Source organism: Cnephaeus nilssonii, assembly GCF_951640355.1.
Source record: "Cnephaeus nilssonii genome assembly, chromosome: 13".
Classification (NCBI taxonomy): Eukaryota; Metazoa; Chordata; class Mammalia; order Chiroptera; family Vespertilionidae; genus Cnephaeus; species Cnephaeus nilssonii.
In genome coordinates, this window is record NC_137084.1 from 38,012,399 (window position 1) to 38,037,374 (window position 24,976).

The 24,976-nt window shown below is 55.5% G+C and overlaps 1 protein-coding gene across 4 annotated transcripts in view; it reads left to right on the top strand.

Moving 5' to 3' along the window:
• Positions 1 to 16,398, top strand: part of LMO1 (LIM domain only 1) — a 36,570-nt gene extending 20,172 nt beyond the window's left edge. For all 4 annotated transcript variants that reach the window (XM_079789366.1, XM_079789363.1, XM_079789364.1 and 1 more), the window contains 3 exons: positions 11,302 to 11,515; positions 14,394 to 14,519; positions 16,111 to 16,398. In XM_079789366.1, the coding sequence (XP_079645492.1) occupies positions 11,302 to 11,515; positions 14,394 to 14,519; positions 16,111 to 16,216 (446 nt within the window). In that variant the 3' untranslated portion in view covers positions 16,217 to 16,398. The remainder of the gene's footprint in view (positions 1 to 11,301; positions 11,516 to 14,393; positions 14,520 to 16,110) is intronic.
• Positions 16,399 to 24,976: the final 8,578 nt, after the last annotated feature.

Below are 24,976 nucleotides of genomic sequence, written 5' to 3' on the forward strand. Positions count from 1 at the left end.
GCCCCCAGCGCTTAGACTAGACCGGAAGAGTGGTCATATCTGTAAGCCACGAGGACCCTCAGGTGGGTGATTGATTGGGGAGGTTAGGCCTGTGTCGGGAGGAGGGGGTGCCCAGGCCACAACGCAAAGGGAAAGACTGAGCTGCTGAGGTTACACAGATGCCTGAGCTCTGGCTCCACCCCCAGTCCCTGAGGGTTGGGATGGAGTAGTTACGTGCAAGGGTCTAAGGGCCTGAAGGGCAGGATTGCTGTCCCTTTATCTAAGGGATGGAAGGCTTATATTTGCCCAAGAGGTGTCATTTCTCCGCTGGAGCCCTGCACTGCGCTGTGATGGGCCTCTCAGCAATCCAGATCGTGGCAGGCAGGACCTAGGCATTGCTTTGTTTGTTCGGCCATAAAGCTACAGGTGCTTTGGGGCTGGTGGCTCGAGTCAGCAGCAAGCCTGATTAAGGCTCCTGTCTCTGGGGAGCCTGCCTGTCTGCAGCAGCCCACTCTGGCCAGCAGACTCTTGCCAGTAATAGCTGAGTATCTTCATTCATTAACTGAACCGATGGTTAAAAAGGGAGCTGCGGGGCTCAGCACGGGGGACACAATGGTGAACAAGACAGGCAGGGCCCCAAAACAGGCCTTCATGGGGCTTACAATCTTATGAGAGAGACCAATCATTTTTTTTTTTTATAAAGTAAAATCACAGAAAAGTAAAACAATTACAAATTGTGATAAAAACTCAAAAGGAAATGACGAGGGAGTCATTTAAATAAGGAAATAAGGAGGTCAAGGAAGGCCTTTCTGAGGAGATGGCAGTTAAGCTGAAAGCCAAAGATGAGAAGGAGCCAGCCACATGAAGAGGCAGAAGGGTGTTCTGTAAAGGGGGAAACAGCATGTGCAAAGGCCCTGTGGCAGTAGGGAGATCTAGAATGTGACTGGAGTGCAGTGTGAGAGGGAGGCCAGGGCAGACCCACATGAGGATATCATGGGCTTGGTGAAGAGTGTGAACTCTTAGGCCACCGGAAGTTATGGAAGTGCTTCAAACTGAGCAGTAATATGACCTACTTTGGAAAGATTTCTCCAGCTGCTGTATGAAGAACGGATTGTAGATCCTAGACACGAGAAGCTGGTGGGGAGCTATGCTGATAATATGGTGAAAGATGGTGGCAGCGCTGGAAATGAAAAGAAGCAGGTGGGATGGGGAGAAGGAGTCAGCAGGGGAAGGAGGCAAGGATAATGAGAGGTCTGAGGATGACTGAGATTCTGGCCTGGGTGGATGATGGTGTCTGTATGGTGAGGGAAGCCTGGGTAAGAGTACAGAGCCCAGGTTTGGAGGAGGCGACCTAGAGTCCTATTTTGGGCCTATTGCTTTCGAGATACATCTGGGACTTTACAGAGACCACCAGAGAGTTGGAAGACAATGCCTACACTCACCCCTGCAGATGACTACGCAGTTAACTTAAGCATCATTCCCAGGGACAAACAACGAGCACATTCTGCCCTCTCTAAATTCCCCTCACCAAAGAGCCCAGGAAACTGTGTGTGTTCACGAGCAGCTTCCAACCAGACCTGCTCCAGTGTCTCTCAGGGAACCCTCCAGGCCCTGCAAGTTCCCCACTGGGTCCCCTCAAGCTGTTTCCTGACACAGGGCTGTGTGGGGCCCAGCTTCCCTCCACAATGAGGTGTGTGGAAGCCCCTCGGCCCCATCGTCTACACACACTGGAAGGTCTCTGCGGGTTCAGGCTCTAGGACACTCCATTCCTAGGAAGGTTTGCCTCCACCAGCACACGCTGCAGAAATGCCTGCTGCCTTGTGCTCCTGCACAGGAATGCTCCTCCATGGGGCCTTGGGGACTGGAAGCCCACCCTGACCGATGGATCCCAGCAAGGGGCCCTTAGAGCCTTCTTCTCTTCCCAAGGTCAAGATAGGGTCCAAGCAGAAGTTCACTGTCCCCGTGGCTCAGGAAAACGATGCTGCGGTGCTGCCTCTGGCCCTGATAGAGAGCAGGGAGGGGCTGGGGCCAGTCGCCTGGGTCAGAAGGCCCGCTTGGCCCCTCGCAGCTGTGCCCTCCGGCAGGTTCTATAATTTCCCTGACCTCAGTGGTGAGGATGAGAGTTAATGAGAATGAAGCACCTGGAACATAGTAGGTATTTAACACAGGGTATTAGCATGTGGTTGAATGGAACTACAGTGGCTGCAGATGTTTGGGGACATCTATACTCTTCCCTACTGTGGTGGACTGTGGAGACCAGGAGCGACTGGGCACTTTAGAGAAGGCAAGCATTGCTGGACAGCCTTTATTTATTTACTAGATGCCCGCTGTGCAAAATTTGTGCACTTGGGGTAGGGGGTGTCCCTCAGCCCGGCCTAGGCCCTCTCGCAGTCTGGGATCCCTCGGGGGATGTCCGAATAAGCCGTCAGTCGGACATCCTTAGCGCTGCCACAGTGGCGGGAGAGGCTCCCGCCACCGCCACTGCACTTGCCAGCCATGAGCCTGGCTTCTGGCTGAGCCGCGCTCCCCCTGTGGGAGCACACTGACCACCAGGGGGCAGCTCCTGCATTGAGCATCTGCCCCCTGATGGTCAGTGCATGTCATAGCTACTGGTCGTTCCACCGTTTCTGTCGATTTGCATATTAGCCTTTTATTATATAGAATTTTTACTGATTTCAGAGAGGAAGGGAGAGGGAGAGATAGAAACAGCAATGATGAGAGAGAATCATTGATCGGCTGCCTCCTGCACACCACACACCAGGGATTGAGCTTGCAACCCAGGCATGTGCCCTGACCAGGAATTGAACTGTGACTGTCTGGTTCATAGATCGACGCTCAACCACTGAGCCACAGCTGTGGGGCTGGACTGCTTTTAAATGTCTTACCTGAGCCAGCTCCTCTCCAGGACCTCTTCCTTCCCATTTCCTCATTGACACACAAGCCCCGGGCTGTTGGTTGAGGGTTCCCCCCACTATTATGGCTCTGGTTCTAGAGCCCCCAGCTTTCCCCTCACAGCTGGACCCTCCCCCTTGAGGCCATGTGCCTTCTCAAGGCTTCTTCATCCCTCTCAAGGCTACAAAGCAAACATCTCGGGTCTGCCTCTACACAGCCCTCCTGCTCCCTTCCCAGGCCCTGTCCCTTCTATGTCCTTGGTTTCTGGTCCATGTCTCCCTTTGACCTTGCCCAGATGCCCTTTTAGGATCCAGCAGCAGCCACAGCTTCTAAAGGACCAGCAGATGAGCAGAAACAACCTGTGACCCACCAGCACATGGGCCATAGTTCCCCCTGGTCTCAGCCCAGGCCCTGCTCTATACATGCCCTCACCCCTAGCCCAGCATCATCCGGCATCCAGGCTGTACAGGAGCACCCAGATGCTGCTCCAGGGAGCCTTCCTCACCCAGGCTGGGCAGGGAGGCCATGGGCTTGTGCTGGGTGAGAACCTGAGCTCTGGAATCTGGAGCGCTGGGGCTCCAATCCCTGCCCTGTACCCTCCCAGCTGTGTGGCCTGGGGCAGGGCCTGAACCTCCCTGGGCCTTTGTTTCCTCACCTGTTGAATGGGGATAATCATTTAGTACCTGGGAGCTAAAATGAGGATTCAGCGAGATGACAGATGCAGCAAGTGCTGAGGGAAAGGTGGGTTTCCTGAAGAGGCATACAAAGCCCTGGCTGAGAAGGCTCCTCTTAGTTCTTTAAAAAAAAAAAAAAAAAGATGTGAAATATAAGCAGTAAATTGCACAAGTCTCAAATGTTCATTCCAGTGAATGTCTACATGTGTATACATCCATTTTAAACACCACCCAGATCAAGACAGAGGGCATTTCCAGTACCTCCGCCGGCTTCCCCACACCTCCTGCCAGGTGATAGTACACCTGTTATTCTGACATCTGTCACAGATCGTTTTGCCTGTTGGGGAACGACATATAAATAGAATTATACGATAAGTGCCTTTTTGTGTCTGACTTCTTTCATTCAGCATTCTGCTGTCTGATTCACCCATATTGCTGTGTGTGTCAGTGATCTGTCCCTTTTCACTGCTGTGGACTCTTTTATTGTATGAACATACCATAATTTATTGTCCATTTTACTGTCGGTGGGCATTTGTGCTGTTTCCAGTTGCGAGTTATTATGAAGTAAATGGCTGTGAACATCCTTGTATATATCTCCTTTGGTGGACATAAGGTCTCCTTTCTGTTGGGCATATGGCCAGGAATAGAATTGTTGGGTCATGAGATACACATACGTTTTCTTAGCTGATTTGATAAAGCTAAGCACTGTTATAGGTACTTCATGTCTATTAATCTAATTTAATACTCAAAGTAATCCTTCACAGTAGGCTGTCCTCATTTAGCAGATGAGTAAACTGAGGCAGAGCTAGGAAGTGATGGAGTTCAAGCTGAGGCCATCTGTCTGCAGGGCCCAGAGTCTTAGCCTCTACTACTCTCACACCCCCTTTAGGGGCAGCCCCAGAGTGAGAGGGGCCAGTTCCTCCACTGAACCGACCGCACCCCATGAGCCAAGCCTCAGCCTCCCTCACTGGCCCCAGCGGGGAGTCGGAGGCCACAGGACCCTGCTCCTCTCCCTCACTAACCCAGTAGGCACGCTGCCTGCAAATGGGGGCGGTAATGAGCGTGCTCTAGGTGGCTGTAGCCGTGCATTTCAACAGTTGTTCTCGTTGGCTTTTGATTCCAAATGAGTAGGAAATGCTATTAGTTCAGGCCTCGCCTGCCGCGTGGCAAGGCCCTGGGATAGGAGTGCAGTGAGACGAGAAATTGTGGAGATAAAACTGGTGTGAAATGGAGGCCTTCTCACAAGGCTGGATGTGTCCGTGCGAAATGAAGTTACTTCTGAGAAAACGAGATTTAAAGAGATTCTGCAGAATTAGATTACACTTTCAAATTTCCTTATTAAACGGGATTGATGCCAAGGAGGGGCTGAGGTTGGCTCCGTTTCTGATTCCACACTGCAGTTCCAGGCCCAGGTGTGGGCCCAGGTGGGTACAAGCACCTTGCAGGTGGTAGGGACCCAGATTCCTGAAGGCCATAGACACCTCACCACACACGCACACGCACGCATGCGCACACACACACACAGCAGCTGAAGTGGGTATGATGATGGTGGGACTTCCTGGGTAGCTTCCGCCCTCCACATAAGTCCATGTGGGTGGAACCTCGGGGCTCGCACTCTTCCTTTCCCCGGGAAAGTGGTTTTGAGAACAGATCACCAAGCCTTTTGTTCAAATCAGAGCTTGATTTTGAGTGACGTCCCATTCTTTGGAAATGTCTTTTTTTCAAAAGGCAGTAAAAGTCCATGTGACTGCTTGTGCTTATGTGTGCATATGTTTTCACACGCACATCCAGGCATGTGTGTGCTTGGATGCACGCCTGTGTATTTTCATGCAACTTACTGAGCAGCTACTATACTTAGCACTGTGCTGGGTACTAGAATAAAATTGTTGTGGGGAGAATACATAGACACAGTCCCGCCGCTTGTGGACGTAATGTATGTGTGTGTCATTCCAGTACATGTATTTGTGTGTGGCTGTGTATATTTGCATATGTGTCCTGCACCTGTGTACCATCCAGGTTTCCTAATCTCTGCAGTGCCTCCCGCCTGGGTCCGTAGCACCTCAGAGGTTAGCCACACACAGGCTGGCAGCAGAGCAGGTGAGTCCCGTGCTGCGGCCCCAAAAACAGACTGCCAGGGTTCAAATCCCCGCTCTGTCCCCGACTAACTGTGTCACCCATGACACGTCATTCATAACCTTACTCCTGCCCCCGTTTCCCTGCTGTTAAATGAGAAGAATAATGGTACCTACCTCATCAGGCAGTTGTGAGCCAAGTGCCCAGAAGTGGAGCACTAATTGTTCCATTGGCGTTTTCTCCCCACAGACGGCTCTTAACCCCCGGGAAAGCCCCGCCCAGCTCCCTGCCTGCCCCAGAGGAGGGGAGGGCGCCCATGGCGAGAAGGGGAAGCCCCAGAACTGGACTGGGCAGCTCTGTTGTGCTGTGTGGGCACAGGTTGGCACTGGGACTGAGGCACAAGGGGAGATTGTGAGACATACCAAGGCCACACGTGCCTGTGCCCCCAGGGCTTGCTCCAGAGCAGCCAGAGGGACCTGCCCCGACCTGCCACCCTCTGAGCTGTCACAGCAAGCCCCCCTTCCGGACATGGGATGGCCTATCAGAGGGTCTGACTTCCTTCTGTGGTCACACGTTTGCTGTGACCACTGGACGTCCTCTGGGTCATGCTGGACTCTGGTCAGTACGTGTGTGACTCTTACCACAGTGGCCCATTCATCCCAGTTTAGTCTCCTCAGAATAAGTGCCCATCCCTATTTGGGGGATCTAAGATGGAGCTGTGACAGGTCATCCTTCCCCATGGGCCGAATGGGGTGGGGTGACCCTCAGCAGAGCTAACTTTCGACTCCCAGGTCCAGTTAGTCCTGAACACATTAACTCCTTTATTCCTCATGGTAACGCTGTGAGTACTATTTTCACGCTCATTTTATAACAAAGAAAACCGAGGCACAGAGGAGTGAAAGTCATGCAGTCAAAGATGTCAGATAAACCCAAGTTGAAAGATGTTCCATAAAAAGCTAGTCTGTATTCCAAAAATGTCAGTGTCTGGAAGCACAAAGGCTTAGGAATTCTTCCAGATTTAAGTAGACTAAACTTGACAACTGAATGTGATGCATGATTCAGAATTTTATTACCATAAAAGACATTATTTGGAATCATTGGTGAAATCGGAATGAGATCTATAGATTAGATAGTAGTATTATGTCAATGATAATGTCCTGGTTTTGATAACTGTACTATGCTCATGGGGGGAGAATACCCTTGCTTTTAGGAAATAAGACCAAAGTGTTAAAGGGTATAGGGGCTTCATCTCTAAAACAACTCAAATGAGTCAGGAAAAATATTACAGATAGGTAGGTAGGTAGATAGAATATAAATATGGTAAAGATGTTCGTATTTAGGGAATCTGGGTGAAGGTTATACAGGAGTTCTTTCTATTCTTGCAACATTTCTGAAAGTTTGCGATTCTATCAAGACAAAAAGTTGTAGAGAAAAGAAATTGAGTGGCAGGCAGGGCGGGGAAGGCGGTCGGCCTGGAGTGCGTGTTGGTTCCTGTCCGTCCCCTCTGAATGCCGGGCTCTGTGCGCAACCTTATTCTACCCTCACCACAGTCTCCGTGGAAAGAGACTATTGCCCCCGTTTCACAGGTGCAAGTCAGGGAGGTGACGGGATTTGCTCCTGGCCCTCCAGCTGCTTAGGACAGGTCCCAGACTGGAAAGTAGACTCGGAATTCAAGGCCTGTGCTCTTTACCTCAACCCCTCGGTGGGCAGGCGAGGCCTTTCTTCCTGGAGCAGTGGCGGAGTAAGGGCCCCGGGACGGAAGCAAACCAGATCCATTTGCAGGATGGAGGGGGTGCTAATCCAGAATTCTACGGGGAGCAGATCCAAGAGTGCCCCTCAGGACATGCTGGGCTGTGGAAGGGGCCGCAAATGCCAGGTGGAGCTGCCAGTGGTGGCCACAATGGCTGCAGGCCGGGGAGCCACAGGGCAGGCCCCGAGTGACCTGGGACTGGGTGGGGTGGGCATTCTGGACAGGAGGACGGGCCTTGGAGGAGCTCACTAGGAGGAGGCAGGAGTGCTCCACAGCCAGGCTCAGCCTCCTCTCCAAGCTGGAGGCATTGGTGGGATCGGGAGCCAAGGGGCTTGGCAGTTTGGAGAAGTCCACCTGCCGGATCTGAAAGGCAGCTGGCCTGGGATTGGTGGGCAGGATTGCTGCAGACTTGGGCTGGCTGGCAGACCACCTGGGGAGTCCATGCGAAGAGGAGGGCTGCTCTTCTGGTTGGAGGGAGGGGGAGGAAGAGCTGAATGACCTCTGGCAGTCCCTCCGATCACCTGGACTGTCTGGCTTTTTCCCAGATTAAAGAGCTGAGGGTAAGTGTCTGGCAGCTGGATGAGTCAGACTGGGAGGCTGCCTTCTCCCATCAGCCTGCCCAGGGTAGAGACGGGGTAGGGGTTTGGCCAATCTCCCCACAGATGTCCCCTCCACACCCTGAGATCTGAGGGGAGCACAGGGGCTGAGTGAACTGGTTTGTTTGGCCAGGTCCCCTGCGTGTGTCTGAGCGTGTGTGGGCGTGTGCGGGCAGGCACACACATCACCCATTGTAAAAGATCAGTGTTTTCATGGGTGAGTAGTAATTACTGGGTAATGCTTTAAAACCTTTCCTGAAGGAGCGCAAACCTGTTTTTTTCTAAAGTCAGGAGTACATTAAAAGGATTACCATGTAGATTTGATTTTTAGATAACACTAAAATGGATCCCAAATGGACTTCAGCAAAGGGATGCTATCTCCTTAATGGAAAGTGCATGGCCCGAGGCTCAGCTCCCAGAGCCAGGCAGGGGAGGGAGGGGGGAGAGGTGTCTGCAGGGCCGGCTGGCAGGCTGGGTGGGGGCTGGGGAGGCAGGGTGCCCAGGGAGAGCCTGGACCCTCTAGGGAGCAGGGACCCATAGGTGCCCCCTCAGAGCCTCCTTACCTTTCTAGGAGTGTTTTCAAGTTTTGCGGAATAACCCAGCGAGAGAAAGCACAGTGTGGGTGCTCCATAAAGAAGGGAGGGACCAGTCAGACTATCTGTGCCCAGGACCTCAGCCTTTCCAGGCAGAGAAAGTTCAAGGTCCCCAGATGTTCTGAGACCTCCGTCACCAGGCTGGCCCTGGTGTTCTGTCTGAGTGGACTTCTGGCAGAAACCACGCGGCTTCTTAAGACTTCAGGGCCCAGGAAGCAGAGTTCAGCACCCTAGAGCAGGGTGCCCAAGCCTTACCAAGAACCTGCCGTGTGCCAGGCCCAGCCTGGGCACAGGTAGGAGGTGGGGGACCTGGGGAAAGCTTGTTTCTCCTGGCCTCCCTGGGTCCGCTAGGTACCAGCCTGCACCGGTGATGGAATTGCTGGCTAGTGCTCTAGTTCATAGCCCTGCGGCTCGGTGGCCAGACATTCTGTCCAGGATCCAAGCCAGAGGAAGATGGAGAGGGCAGATGCTCCTAGTGCTGAGATCCCCCATCATGTTGGGGTGTAACTTAGCCAGGTGCATCCCCTGAGATGGATGGATAGACCAGGCCTCACCCCCTCCTACCCCTCACCAGTGAGAGCACAGCTGAAGGGCTCTGGCTGCTGGGGAGGGGGTCAGGGAAGCCAGGGGAAATCAGCCTTCGCGTCTATCCTGGAGGCCTGGCCTGAGATTTTCCAAATCGGTGGCTATGCTGGCTGGGCGCTCCCTCTACAAGCCCTGGAGAAAAATCATCCCACCCAGAGGCCCCCCGAACCTTCCCACATCTTAACCCCTCCCCCTCTTGGCCACACCTGGTTCCTTCCATAGGCCAGGTCTTGAAAGAAGCCCTTCTGGCCCGCCTTAGTTCTCAGGGGTGCCTGGTCCCCAGCTGGCCTCCAGGGCTCCTCAGAGCTGTGACCGGGCTGAACCCTCTCAGAAGAGACACAAGCAGGCCGGGGACAGAGTCGTCCTGAGCCGCATCACTCTCTCAGTCGAATTAACCTTTAGAGCTGCACTAAGGAAATCAGGCAGCAAACTTCCCAGCAACAGACAGCCCTGCCCTGCGGGGACTGGAGGAGGGCGGAGGAGAGAGCCCACAGCAGCCTGTGACACCCCCTCCCTGCCCTCACCTGGCCTGCGGGCCCTCGGCCCAAGGGCCACCCCCTCTCAGGAAGGCGTCTGAGGAGGCAGTGAGGCTGAGAAAGCACAGGAGGAGGGAAGGGTCCCCCGCACCAGCTTAATTGGTGCCCTGCACTAGCCCCTTGGGCTGCCTGAGCCTCAGTGTCCTCTTCTATAGAAGGAGACCATTGGCTCAGAAGCACTCCGAAGGCCCATCTGACCTCCTACCTGTGGGTTTGAGACTGAGGCCCCTTGGAGGCTGTGGTTCTCCTCTGAAGCCTGAGGAAGTGTCACACCAAGGAAGCAGCTCAGACAATGGACTGGGGGTAGTGGGCGTGTGTGTGTGTGTGGGGGGGGGGGGGGAGGGGGGGTGCCAGGTGATAGGATTTGAACCCAGAGCCCTGGAGAGTGCAGGGCGAGAATGGAGCCAAGAGCGGAAGGCAGAGTGCAGGAGCTGGTTGGAGAGCCAGGGAGGCAGGAAAGCGGGGGCTGTTCTCTTCAGAGTCAACCCCTCCATCCACCTGAGCCTGGTCAGGGAGGGAACACCCCATTCCCCACCACCTTCATGAGTGCTCACAGGCACCTCCACTCCCCCCGTTGGGAGCTCTGAGACTCCCTGCTCTCCCCACCAAGCCTGGTCTGCACCACACTCAAGCCTCAGGGCTCCATGTGGATGCCCAAGCTCCCGGATGACACCTGACATGTGTCCCCATCTCCTCCTCAGCGGTTCCTCCCTGTGCTCACTCCTTGTGCCCGTGTGCATGGGGTGTGAGTGATGCACACACCTGCCCACTGTGCATCACCTTCCTCTGGTGAATGCCAGGCTTAGGTCCCAGCCCCTTGTACTTGGTATTTTCTTGTACGTTGAGAAGCTCCGTGGGCCCTGGGAGGGGGCCAGTGGTTCCAAGATTCTTGTCCTGGTGGGAAGAGCAGGGATCCGGAGGCTGGGAGCCTCCCCTCCCTCGGGCCAGGGCAGGGAGGAAGTCTGACTAACTGCGAGCATTGCCGAGGAGAGCCTTCTGCACACACCTGCGTGAGCTCCAGGGTCCTTGCTTCCTCCTGGGATGGTCACAGGGCACCTTATATTGTTGACGCCTCCGTGGTTCTGCATAAATAAGCCCAAGAGGCTGTAGCCCGGCTTTGGGGGTTAAAACAGGTAGACGCACAAGCTGTGTGAGGAAGTCTTGAGATGGCAGGAAGCACTGGGGGGTCTAGTGGACCCCATGCTCTTCATGAGGCTTCATCCTTGGGGCTGCAGGAAGAGCCAATGGGATGGTGGCTGCATGAGGGGGGCTTCGGCCTCCTGTAAATCAGGCTGCAGAGGGGGCAGCGGTTGCATGGGGCGGAACCACTCAGGGGCCAGGCCTTGGGCCATGTGTGTGCCCTGCGGAGAGCAGACGTGGGCTCCCCAGTGCTGCCTGGAGCTTCTGGACGGACCTTCACAGGGGAGGGGAACAGACTGTGCCATGCGGCCCAAAGGACAGGACCCGAGGCCAGGGAGGAGGTTGCTGGGGAGAAAGCGAGGGCTCCTGGGAACCCCATCCTGGAGGGGCACAGCAGAGAGAAGCAGCGGGCTCCCATTCTCAGAGGGCACAGAGCCGCAGGGCCCACCCGTGTCCATCTGTCTCTTGTCTGCCCATCCGCAGGCGTGCCGATGCTGTCCGTCCAGCCCAAAGGGAAGCAGAAGGGCTGCGCTGGCTGCAACCGCAAGATCAAGGACCGCTACCTGTTGAAGGCTCTGGACAAGTACTGGCACGAGGACTGCCTCAAGTGCGCCTGCTGCGACTGCCGCCTGGGCGAGGTGGGCTCCACCCTCTACACCAAGGCCAACCTCATCCTGTGCCGCCGAGACTACCTGAGGTGGGCCGCCTCCCACCCTCGCCCTTCTGCTCAGAGAGCCCCTGGCTGTGGACCCAGTACCCAGAGTGCACAGCCTGAGTGTGTGCTCATCCCGGACTGTCCCGCCCCTGCCCTTGCCCTGCTCCCCCACATGCCTGTGGAGCCCCCATGGCAGGGCCATGCCTTTAACGCCTGGGGCTCAGGGGCCAGCACAGGTTCCAGGCAGGCAGCTATAACCACGGGCACCTGAACTGAGCTTCCCAAGGGGACCAACCTGTCCCTGCCCTGCCTTTGTCAGGTGCTTCTGACCATCCCCTACCCTCCTGGCCCTGGATCTGGGAGGGGATGCCTCAGAGGGGCTCCCAGGAGCAGGTGGGAAAGCTCTGACAGCCCTGGGCCCTTCCCACCTCTCCCCAGGGCCCAGCTCTCCCCACCTTCCCAGAAGGGCCCTGGGATTAGATGCCCGGCTGCCCGGGGAGCCTGGCAGTCAGCTAGGCCCTGGGAGAAGGACCGCTGCTGAAAGACCTGGGTTTGAACTAGCTCCGAGCCTCGGTCTACCCCTCTGTGGTGAAAAGAATAACTTCCCGCTTTGCATTCATCAGAGCTCTAACTCCCCCTCCCCGACAGCCTGGATCCTGTTCCCCAGGACTGCCTCCCCCAATTAACCCTCCCTTAGGCCATCTATGACATCAGCAGGGCTGGAAGGAGGCCACGGAGAAAGGGCCTTGGCTGAGACCCAGCATCTGCATTTGGCTCTCACACAGGTTCTGGGTGGTGGCTGGGCCTTGTGGGGAAGAAAGGCCCATCTCATTAATTAATAGGTCGGGGCAAGGGATTCTTGGGGCGCCCTCTGCTCAGGTGTGGACGTGGTGAGGGGTGGGCTTATCAGCGGAGGCTCCCCTGCTTCCCCAGAGAGCCTAAGATTTACCTGCTTGTACCTTCCCTTTTACTTCTGCCTTTTGCAGGAGTTTGTTTATTTTTTAAGTGATGCAATAAACCGGGACCCGTGACTCAGTGCTCCTTGCAGGGCTGGAAGAGAGAGGCTGAGGCCGGGAGGAGAGGTTAAGGAAGGGATGCCCCTGGGACTCACCCGCCCCCCCCCCCCCCCCCCCCCCGCCAATGACCTGGAAACGGTGTCCAACTCTGGAGGTTTAGGACATCACCTGGTTGAGAGGGGATGACAGACCATCGATGAGTCCGCAGGACCTGGAGAGGATGGACCACAGGGCAGGTTGGGCTTGTCAGAGAGCTGAAGCACCCACAAGCGTTCTGGGCCCTGCCAGCTCCTGGAGCCTGAAGGTGTTTTCCCGGGCGCTGGCAGAGGCCAAGGAATGACTTTGGGGCCAGGTAGGCCAGTGGGCCAGGATGGGGGTGGGGCTTCCTTGAGCTTTTCAGCCCCGGAAAAATGGTTCTCTAGAGCCTGCCCCCTCTGCAGCCTGCTTATTGGACGGGTAGCAAGAATGGCCCCTCTTGGCAGGCAGATGCTGTGGCCCGGCCTTTGTCTGCCTTAATCTGAGCCACCACGCAGCTTGGACTGATGAATAATGGAGCCAAGCTCGTCTGCAGACGCCTGAGCTTGAGCTGGACAAATCAGGGATTAGAGGGGCCTCCCGCCTGCCTCTCAGCCCCTTGCCTCACTCGGGGCTTTCTGTGCCAGTGTGCAGGGAAGAAGCTGAGAGAAGCCTGGCTGGCTCAGGCCCTGGAAACATCCAGCTAAGGATTAGCCTGCATGGGGCAGTCGAACTCCCTGTCCCTGGAGCTTTGCAGGCAGCAGCTACAAGAAGGGTTGTCTGCCCCAAAGTGGCATCATGCCACAGGTCCTTAGAGCTTCCTTTTGACGTCAGTCCTGTTGTAGAAACATCTCCGAACAGGATCATCTAGTCCGTCATCCCCTTTTAAAGAGGGATGAACTGAGGTCCAGGGAAAGGAAAAAGGACTTAGGCAAGTCGCATAGTTGAGTCGGTAGCTGAAAAAGACCTCACAGGGTTGCTGTCAAAGTTAAATGAGTTGATCTTTGTAAAGCCCTTAGACCAGTGGTTCTCAACCTTTCTAATGCCGCAACTCTTTAATACAGTTCCCCATGTTGTGGTGACCCCCAACCATAAAATTATTTTCGTTGCTACTTCATAACTGTAATTTTGCTACTGTTAATGAATCGTAATGTAAATATCTGTATTTTCCGATGGTCTTAGGCTCTACAGCAGCTTGAGAACCGCTAGCAGGGTCGCCTAAGACCATCGGAAAACACAGATATTTACATTACGATTCATTAACAGTAGCAAAATTACAGTTATGAAGTAGCAACGAAAGTAATTTTATGGTTGGGGGTCACCACAACATGAGGAACTGAATTAAAGGGTCGCGGCATTAGGAAGGTTGAGAACCACTGCCTTAGACCAATGCCTGGTACATAGTAAACACTATATAGGTGTTCACTACATGAGTTGCAACTGAACATTTGCAAAATGGGGTAGCTTATTCCTATCCCTTCCCACATTGCATTTAGGTTGTATTTCAGTCCCTATCTTACAGTTGAAATAAATGAGGCTCAGAGAGACTGGGTGTCCTGCCTGAGGGACACACAGCCTGTGCTTGGCCAACTACTTCTAATTCCTGGCTTGTGTGAATCTAAAGTCCTGTTCGGGGTCCAGCCCAGTATTCTGGTGATACCAGGGGCTTGAGGGACCCCAGTGGGAGCCTGGGAGGAGGCCTTGCCAGCCCAGCCCAGGAATGAGCCCCTACACCTCCATCCCTCAGTTGATGTGCCAATTTCTCAGAAACCTGATCTGTTAGTAAAAGTTAGGGAGACAGGTGGGGCCATGGGTGGAGGCAACCCGCCTGCCACCCTCTCCCGAGCTCCCTGGCTGGCTCCTGAGCATCTGCACCCTTCCCTCTGCAGGCTGTTCGGTACCACGGGAAACTGCGCTGCCTGCAGCAAGCTGATCCCAGCCTTCGAGATGGTGATGCGGGCCCGGGACAACGTGTATCACCTCGACTGCTTCGCCTGCCAGCTCTGCAACCAGAGGTGAGTGCTAGGCGGGTAGAAAACCCAACACACTCGCTAGACCCCAGGTGACTCCTGCCGGAACGGACCAGAAGCTGTGGAGGCCTGCATGCAGATGCGGGTCCCGTGTGTGCATGTGGCTGCATGTGCATGCTGTCCTGAGTATGTGTGTACATATGTGTGTTTTATATATGCCTAAGCCCTGTAGTCACATGTGTGTGTTCCCACACTGTGTGTGCATGCGTGTGGGCATATTTCATTTTACCCCTTTCTCCTTTCCATCTCTACCTCTGTCCTCTCTGGGTCTTTTCCTGTTTCTTTGTTCTTTCTGTGTGAATGTAGTGGATGGGAGCATGTGTGGGCTTACTGTGTATGCACAGTGTGTCATGTGCATGTGTGGTTTTAAATATCCATGTCCGCGTGGGCATCTGCATGTGTTTCGAGGTGTCCCTATACAAATGGGGGCATGTGTGTACTCTGTGCGTGATGAGTAGGCATGTGCAGAGAAAAGACCCGTTTTAAATGTGCATGTACAAGGGTTCTGTACACATGCCCTGTGCCTTTAGTGTGTGCCATGTGCATGTATGTTCTAGTGAGAAGGGGCTGCCAGGCCTGGAGGGCGAAATCCCTTCAGGGAACAGCCCCCCTCCTTGTGGACCCCTCTTCTGTGATTCTGGTTCCAGCCCAGCCTCCTTTCTGGGCCTTTGGCCCCAGCCCTGTGGGGGACCTCAGGGACCTATGGGGCGAGAGCCCTCCTGGATGGGGGGCTCTGAAGGAGGCCCTTTTCTCGGGAGCCCCCAGGACAGGAAGGAGCGTATACGGTATTCCCAGAGGACTAGGTTCTGAGGGACCTGTAGGGAGCACTGGCCTGGCTGGGGCTCTGCCGGACCGCTGCTAGGAGGGCTCGGTGACATTGCAGCGCCACCTGGTGGTTAGACTGGGATCTGCTGGGACCCTGGGGTCCCACTCCTGGCTCAGCCACCTTGGGGACATCTTTGAGGGAAGGGCTGAATCCTCCAGGGCTTAAGGAAGACTATATGAAGAGAGGGAACAGCAGAGCCTTCCTTGGTAGGGGGAGATGGTGGAACAGGGTCACCTCCTCCTGGAAAGATGCTCCAGGAAACCCACAGGTTCTGTTTAGAGAAAGTGCCTTTCACTGACCATCCTCTTAAATTGGGGAGGGGACAGAGGGGTGGGAAAATCAACCATTTTACCCCTTTTCCTTTCCATCTTGACCTCTGTCCTGTCTGGGTCTTTTCCTGTTTCTTTGTTCTTCTCTCTCTTTCTCCCTCTCTGGGACAGGGGTAGCTTATTCCTATCCCTTCCCACTCACCCAGCCCTCCATGGGGGATCTGACTGGAAGGCCTGTGGCCAGGCTTGTCTGCCTGTCCCACACCCCAGGGCCTGGCAGAGGGCTGGGCTAACCCAGGGACTTTTGGGTGTGCCCTCTGGAAAGTTTAAGAAGCAAGCCCCCCAGGACCTCCTGTCCCATGGTCCACCTCCAGCCAAGCTGGGTTCTATGGGGCTAGAGCCCTCCTGAGTTCTGTCTGGGGGCCCCCACCACCCTCTGGGACCCTTCCATGACCTCTCTCTCCTGCTTGGATTTTTCCAGATTTTGTGTGGGAGACAAATTCTTCCTGAAGAACAACATGATCTTGTGTCAGATGGACTATGAGGAGGGGCAGCTCAATGGCACCTTTGACTCACAGGTTCAGTAATGCCCAGCGCCTGGCCTCCGGCCCATCTGTCCGTCTGCCCGCCTGCCCACTGCCCGGCTGGCCAACCGCTCTCCCACCGATTAGAACTCCTCCATCCTCCACGGGAAGGACGGCCCTCCCTCCGCTGTTGCCCGTCTGTGTGTGACCCCTCCTGGGGCCAGGCTGGGCCTGTACAGTCTGTCTTCTGTATATAAATGGGAACATTTATTTTATGAGAAATGTAATGCGATTTTATTACTGGCGTGGATTAAACTTATGAATGTTTCCGGGGAGGTTACTCTGCATTGATCACGTGACTGACACAGACCTGGGCCCCCTCCCCGCTGCTTGAGAGTTGGGGAGGGGGGCTACCCCTGGGCTCTTGGGGGTGGAGGGGCATGGAGCAGGGCATTGGGTTCTCCAGGTGGGTTTTAGTAGGAAGAAGCTGGAGGGAGGAGGCAACCCCAAGCACCCCAGAGGTGGGAACTGGGGTGCCCCCTTCCCCTGGCAGAGCATGTACCCTGATTCTGAGCAGACCCCCAAGATGAAGAGGGGTAAGATAAAACCCTTTCTTCCCTGGGTTCCTCTGTTATATCGATCCACTGAGACCTCCCCTCTCTCTGCCCAGAGAGCAGCCTAGCGCTGACCTCCTCCATAGTAGGACCCCAATCCGGAGCCCCCTACCATGGGAGTACCACCCTGAAACCCCTCTTTGCTTTCAGAGTGATGGGCAGCGTTTGCTATCTCCTCCCTGCAGCTGGGCCTGACTTGGGGCCCAGCCCCCCGCTTTTCTGGGTGACTGAGAACAATCCTGCTCCCCTGTAATGCAGCCCACGCAGCTGGAGGCTCTCGTTCACTCAGTCGGCAAACCTTAATCCACTGTCTCAGCCCCGCGCCTTAAGCACCAGACCCGAGGATGAATCATGAATCGGACACAGTCCGTGCCCTTGAAGAGGAGAGAGAACGCCGGGAAAACAAACAGAGCGCGTCGCGGTGAGGATGAACACTGCAGGGGGACCTGGGACAGGCCAGTCCCCTCCAGTGCACACAGGACCACTGGTGACGACCCCGGAGAGTCAGGGACGGATCAGCCAGCGGACACCCAGTCCGATACATGTGCTGGCAGGCAGGAGAGAGGGACACACAAGAGGTGGGGGTGTAGGCAGAGATAGGCCGGGACAGACTGGCAAGCTGGCAGGCAGTGAACTCAGGCCAGACGATAGCCTGGCAGGCAGACACCCAGGGTGTTTTCTGTCCACCTGCTGAGCCAGGCTCACCCAGGGCAACAGGCATGCTGTCTTGTCTTGGCTGCAGCCACAGCACCCAGCACAGAGCCTAGAACTGAAAAGGTATCCCAGAACGGTATTGAAGGTGGGGGGCGGGGAGGCTTCTGGGGTCCAACCTGACAGGGAAGGCTATATGGACAGGCTCCCCCCACCATCAGGCCACTTGCTGTCCTTCCCGGGGGACGGTTTTTATCCTGGACACAGAACAGAGCCCAGGGCTGATGGAGCCAGCCCCCCCTTCCACTGCCTGACCCCGGGCAGGGAACCAGCGGCTGGGGTGGGCGGGCCTGGGCCTCCTGTCACCCTGACTTCAGGCTGCTCTCCAGGCTCTGATGGGCTAGGCCAGTGGTCGGCAAACTCATTAGTCAACAGAGCCAAATATCAACAGTACAACGATTGAAATTTCTTTTGAGAGCCAAATTTTTTAAACTTAAACTTCTTCTAACGCCATTTCTTCAAAATAGACTCGCCCAGGCCGTGGTACTTTGTGGAAGAGCCACACTCAAGGGGCCAAAGAGCCGCATGTGGCTCGCGAGCCGCGGTTTGCCGACCACGGGGCTAGGTCTCTAAGTTGTGGTTTTGTGGCCTGTGGCCTACTCCACGGGAAGAGATTGCTAGGGCCAAAGATCTTGGGGTAGGAGTTTTCAACTTTGGGGGCTCCCCCTCCTGTGAAGGAACTGCATCCATGTGTGAGGGGCAGAGAGTCAGGCAGCCTGGCTGCTGTGGCTATTCTGTGCCATGAGGCTGGTGAAACTGGGGAGCCATCTGGAGGAGATGGTGATGAGTTTGAGGGCTGGAGTCCTGAATAGGGGCTTTTCCTTGCTCGACATGAAAAGGCAAGTTCTCTTCCTGGATCATAGTAGAGCCCCCAACGCCAGACCCTCCCCGGGCCCTTAGGTCTCAGGTGGCCGTGCCCACCCCAAGGTTCCCAACTACTAACTTCAGAGTTTGCTGCAGATAAAGTTGTAACACAAGTTAATTACATGGTTATCGAGAGATAACGGAGCCACTCGAATGCAGTTTCTGGGCAATTACAATCGTTTCCAACAGAGTTACCATATTGCAGCCATGAAATAACATGTCATTTTGTAGTAATTATGTAATTAACTTGTCTCACCACTCTAGGTTGCACAACAATTAATTCACTCACAATGAGAGAGACTCCAAGTCAGGCAGCCAGGCTTTGAAAGCCCCCAAGAGCAGAGCTGGCCTTTGAAAAGGACCCCAGCCCCACTCTCCACCCCAGACCTCGCCACGGGGCTTCCTCGCTCAGCCTGGCCGGGACACGCCAGGTCCGGCACCATGGGCCCACATATTGCCGTTTCACCGTCCTCATCCAGGAAACGGATGGTCTGTTTCCCAGGGCAGCTGGGGAGGCTGAGGTCTACACTGTGAAGCGCTGGGCTCACCATCCTGAGGCCCTAAGTAGAAGAGCCTTCATCCTGGAAGTCTCATAGCAGCCCAGAGCTGCCCCCACACAGGCCTGCCTGTGCAGGTATGGAACCAGTAGGGTACAGGGGAGGGAGCGGAGGGGAGGCCAAGCTCTCTCTGTAGCAGGGCAAAGGAGGTAGGGTTGGAATGGTTACTAGAGGCCAGGGAGTGTGCACCTGGAGAGGATTTGCAACCCCCAGAGGGCACCAGGGAAAGCCTGCCCCTCCCCTGGCCCCCTAAGACACTGCATAGGAGAAACTTGGTTAAGTATAGGGCATGAATGGTCCTGGCTGGGGCTGCAGCCCATCACAGCCCATGGGGTACAGGGGAGCAAGGGAGCACTGAACATGAACCATTAGCATCTGCAACAGCTCGACCCTCAGCCCAGGCGTGAGGGAGGTGGGGATGTGGACGGGCCTGTACTGTAGCTGTGCACAAGTCCCCTTTCCCCCAACCAGCCCATGGGCCCCTCTCTCCCCTCCTGCCTTCCGTGGCGGCCTGGTGTCAGAGGTACCCTAACAAGGGGCCTGAGACCCATGGAATATGGCCCCGGCTTGTGCCCCCACTCCTGGGACTGAGGCTGGACCCCGTAGTCTGTGTTTAGAAAGAAGTTTGATTCTGATCTTGACATCGCTGCAGGGCCCATCATGGACTCTCACATGGGTCCTCTCTTCTCCTGCGTCTGGTCCCAGAATCCATGCCCTGCATCTGGAGACACGCAGAGGCCATGGCAGAATCCACGTGACATTCTAGCCTGGGAAATCTCATCTCTGCGTGGAGACAATTGCCCCTCTCTTAAAGCTGTCGGAGGTAGTTGTGGCCCGACTCACTGAATCTGGTGCTGGGTGACGCAGCACCACCCACCTGGGGATGCTGCCACCAGGTGAGGGGCGGTTCAGGATGCGCTGCAGCTGTGACTGGGCATCACCTTGGGTGAAAATTCCTGAGAGATTGCTGGCGGTCTGTAAGTGGACATTTATATTACCTCTAAAACTATAATTGCCTAAAAATGGATGAATAAAGATAGGCTGACATGAAGATGAGTTAGTCCAGAAAAAAAGACAAACACCACACTAGGTCAAGCTTTATTCATCATGAGAAAATAACCAGATAAACCAAACACACACACACACACACACTCTCTCTCTCTCTCTCTCTCTCTCTCTCTCTCTCTCTCTCTCTCTCTCTCACACACACACACACACACACACACACACACACACACACACACACGTGCAGCTAAAACCCAGAAAGGAGTTCATCAGAACCTCATGAGCAAACCTCATCTCTGCACTGGGCCCTGGGGCAGACTTCCATCCTGCCTCACCCCAGCAAGGCTGGGAGCCTCCTGCCCCTCCCCAGGCGTGAGGCCCAGCGACCTAGCATGGGTGTGCGGAGTGAGTGTCCCGTGTTCACCATAAGCCAGGCACCTGTGATCAGTGCTGTCCATGCGATGACTCCTTCAGGTTAGACCTCCGATTGGTACCACCTTTGTCACCCAGTAACAGCCTCCCACCATGAGTCTGCCCCATGTGTCACCACTCTGCCCCCGCCACCATGTTGACCCCCCACAGGCCCCAGTGGTCTCCAGCACTCACCACTGCCCTCGAAGCTCCAGCGCGTGTATTGTAAGCTTCACACCCAACTTTTCTCCACCCTGTGGTTTCTCCCTCTCACCACCTGCACCCTCTTCGTGGAGCAGGGCACATCCTTGCTGGGCTCCTTGGACCTGGGTCAGACCTTGTTACCCTTCCTAGGGGCTCAGGGCTGTAGCTGGTCAGGGGAACGCCATTGCTGCTCAGAGCCTCCAACTGGGGTGCGGGCAGAGGCAAGGGGTCCTTTACTATGAAACTGCCGTGGGGGCTGCCTCGGCCCTGATTCTCTGAGCCCAAGACAAACAGCCCGGTCCCCAGACTATCCCGCTGGCACTGTGTGTGGCCTTTTCAGGGCAAGTGTGAGCCCTCAGGGGCTCAGGAGCCCTTTGGGGTGGGGCCTGCACCCCTGGATCCCCTGCCTTCTCCAGGGGCACAACCAGATTCCAGGGAGGAGCTGGTGCAGGCCGCCCCGGGAGCTGATTTATGGACCCTGCCTCCTGGGTCTGCTCTGTGAGCAGAGCGGGCTGCCTACATTCTGGCAGGCGCAGTTTTGTCTTCCAGAGTCTGAAGGTGTTAAGGGACTGAGGCAGTTCCTGGGCCAAATCCCTTGTTCTAATGGGTCTCCCTGCAGCCCCTGGACAATATAGGGGCTCTCCCCACTGGGGGTCCGAGGGCTCCTCAGGATGACCCTGTCTCCCCTTCTCCTGCCTTCCTCCCCACCTGCCAGGTCAGAGTCAGAGAAGCACACTTACCTGAGATAAAGAGAGAGAGATGAGAGCAAGTGGAGAGAGGGAAGGGAGGAACGGAGAAGGAGGAAATGGGGGAGAAGGCGCGGGGAGAGGGAGAGAGGGAGACAGGTGGGAAGAGGTGAGACAGGGCAGGAGAGGAGAGAAAGAGAGAGAATGGACAAAGGGTCTGGGAAGAACCTTTTAGCCGCAGGGAAGGTGCGGGGCAAGGGCAGCCGGGGCAGCAAAGGGCAGTGTGGCGTGGTGCTGGCATGTGGCCCAGGGGCCAGATTACGTGGGCCCAGATCACAGCTCCTCCGCTTGGCAGCCGCACCCAGGAGTGCCGTCGTCTGTTCAAGGGGATGCGGTCAGTGCCTGCTTCTCAGGGCTCCCCGCGCCTCGAGGAGTCATCGCATGGACAGCACTGATCACAGGTGCCTGGCTTACGGTGAACACGGGACACTCACTCCGCACACCCACGCTAGGTCGCTGGGCCCTCCCACAGGGCTTCCGCAGCAGCCTCACCCCTCAGCTGCCCCCGGGCTTTGGTGTGTGCTCTCTGTAAAGGGCCCGGCACGCTGGCACCAGCGGGGGACAAACCAAGTGGGCTTTCGTAAATAAAAACACGTCTAACCGGCTTACGCCTCTCCGGAACTCCTAGAGAGCTGCTACTTTTATCATCCCCCTGGCTATGGGGGCTCTTACGATCATCAACCCATTTTGCAGTTGAAGAAACTGAGACTCAAAGAGCTGTTCTAGTAATAGAACCTGACTCCAGTCTCCATGCAGGGAATTTCCATGTGAAACTGACACCTAGAGGCACCCTGACAAAGCCATGCTTCTCTCTACGGCCCACCCCGCAAGGAGGGCTTGGTCCCTGGGTAAGGAGGGCCCTTGGGCACTTCTGTCCCTCATTGCACACCCTAACTGAGCCTGTCACTGAGTGCTGGGTGGCCTGTGCTGGGTGCTGGGTGGGATGAGCCATTACAGACGATGGAGTCCGAGGCAGTGCAGGGTGGAGCAGTGGCCCGACCCCAGGCAGCTCATCCCATCCTTGGGCTGGAGGTGTCCTAGCGGGACAGGCCCCCGTGCAGCCTCATTCATTCAGTCAGGAGGCCAGCCTGCCAGGTAGTCGGCCAAGATGAATCAGGTGCCTGCCACATGCCAGGCTGCTGGGTGCTGAGGAATGGAGGCACCAGGGGAGACGGCAGACAGGGGCCTTCTGTCTGCAGTGGGGAGACAGGCAGTAAACTAATCAACAGGTCAATAGCGAGCTACAGATACGCTGAGTGCTGGAAAGTGGCTGGAGGGAGGCCTCCTTGAGACAGAGTGGGAAGGAATGACCTTTGCTCGCCCATCCTTAGAAACCGTCTTATCCAAGGTGCTCACTTTGGGGAAACTGAGGCCCAAAGAGGAAGTGGTGGCCAGGGTACACTGGAGCCAGCCTGGTTGGAAGCTTGAGGTCCCAGCCCTCAGCCTGGCCCAGGGTTCTGTCTCCTGCCCCTGAGTCCTCGTTTGGCACACAGTGCATGGAGGAGAGGAAGCGCTGCTCAGCCTGGACTCCTGCTTATTCCTTAAAAATACCACCAAGTTGGGCTTGGCTCCCTGGCTGCCATCACAGCCTCCTTGCCCCATGATGCCACTAACTTGGAGCACGTTGGCTGGACCCATGGCTTCTAGGGACCCTAGCCTGATGGTTCGGATCCCTTGGAATTACCGCTCTCCACAGAGGACACATCAAGGAAGTAGGTTTCCATGCAAACTCCGCGTGACCAGTTTTCCAGGGAAAAGGAGGATCTTCTGTAAAGCAGGACTTGGCCATGTCCAGGGGGACACGGGCAATGGGGCTGGCATGACAAGCCTTCCTTTTCCTTTTCTCCAGACCTCGCCACCTGCAGCCCCGCTGGTCTGTTCTGAGGGGGGAGGAGCTCTGGGCTGAGACTCGGCGTCAGGGTTCCTAAAGGACATTCCTGGCTCTTGGGGTCCCCGGCGGGGGGGGGGGGGCGGGTGCCAAGGCAGGTGGAAGTGTGGGGACTCCTGCAGGCTGCCAACAACATGCCCCGTAGGTGCCCCCTGTAGGAAGGGTTATTTTGTCCGGCTCCAGCGCCCGCCCCCTCACCTCCACTCATTGTGGGCTATGAACTTCCTAGGCTGGGGAGGCCACCATCCACCCCTAGCCTCTCCCAGTGAACAGTGAGGGGGGGCTTTGCACAAAGTAGGGTTAGGGAGGCAAGTTCACAGGCGGGCTGCCCCTCAGCCGGGGGCCCAGGTGGCCCAGGCCTGTCCTCTCCCTCCCCTGCACCTGCCTAGTTATTTGGAGCCTATTTTGAAGCTAATCCCTGTGTTTATTAAGTGACTCCTCCTCTGGCCCCGCTGCTTTCATTAGAGACAAGAGAGTTAATTACCAGCCCCTCAGAGGCCCCACTACAGGCCATTTGAGAGCTGACACAGCCCTTAAAGTGATTTAAAAATCCCATTTTCCTGCGGAATGAACTACCCTTCCCTCTCCGTTAAGACTAATTACTACCACTTCCCATCTGAGGAGGGACCCTGCTCCTTGTCCTCCCACCCGCCCTCCTTCAGGCAGTGGCTCCTCACAGGAGCTTCTCTGGGCCGTGGCAGCACCAGAGGCTCTTCTCCCGCACGCAGACATCCCAGTGAGCGCAGGAAGGCTGGGAGGGTTAGAGGAAGGACAGTGACCAGGAAGAGGGAGAAAAGGGAAAACCAGCCTGGAATGTGGCCGCTGGCCCTTCTGGGGCCTCAGTGCTGCAAAACGTCCTCCCCAAATCCAAGGCTTGAACACACCCTGCGGGAGGGAGAACCAGGTCAGGGCTGCAGACCGCTCTGGAGCTATCCGTGGTCCTGACATCTTCTAGCCCCAGGCCTTTGGGTCCGGATAGGTGCACAGAGTGGAAGGAGTGATGGAAGGCGCCTCCAAGTAGTAAGATGGGGCCTTTGCCTGCAACACAGGAGCTCACTACCTCTAGAAGCAGCTTGATCCTACGAAGGAAGGCCCCTGCTCAGGCCCTCTGACCCCAGGAAATGATGCCAACACTGCCCTTCATTGTGACTACCGTGACCCTTCCCCTGTGACCACTGTTGGGGACCCACAAGGTGGAAAAAAACAAACTAAGAAGTCAGACTATCTAAAAAAAGGGCATTCTTAATTTCAGCATATAGGTAAGTTTGTTCTATTTCAAAAATATAATTTTATTTTGCACCTTAGATATTATACTTATTTTAAGTCACAAACGGAAGGCCTTCACATGTTTTCTTTAACTTGGGGCCTCAACTGGGGCTACTGACTCCATTTGGCACTGCTCCCCTATATTCACTGGGGGCTTTGCTACGTAATCCATGAGGTCCCTCCCAAGGGACAATTGATGATGGGCTGTCACTGCGTGCTCTCTTCCCAGCCCCACCTGCAGTGGATACCCATCAATATTTAGCCCATAACCAGACCCTGTTAGAGTGGGGATTTAAGAAAAAAGTGGCATGATCTGTCCTATTGGGGACCCCAATGCCTCTACTGTGAAGCCCTGGGCCCTCCTCAGTCTAAGGAGGGCTCAGACTTGACCTTCAACCTTGGGCTTTGTCTCTGGTGACCCTCACCACTAGCACAACATTGAAGAGTGAAGCATCATATTCCTAACTCCCCTTCCCAGTCCTGTACACCTTTCAAGCTCTGCCTTCTGATTTGTTAAAGGGAACGGGGCAAGGATAACCACTCCATACAGAAGAAGA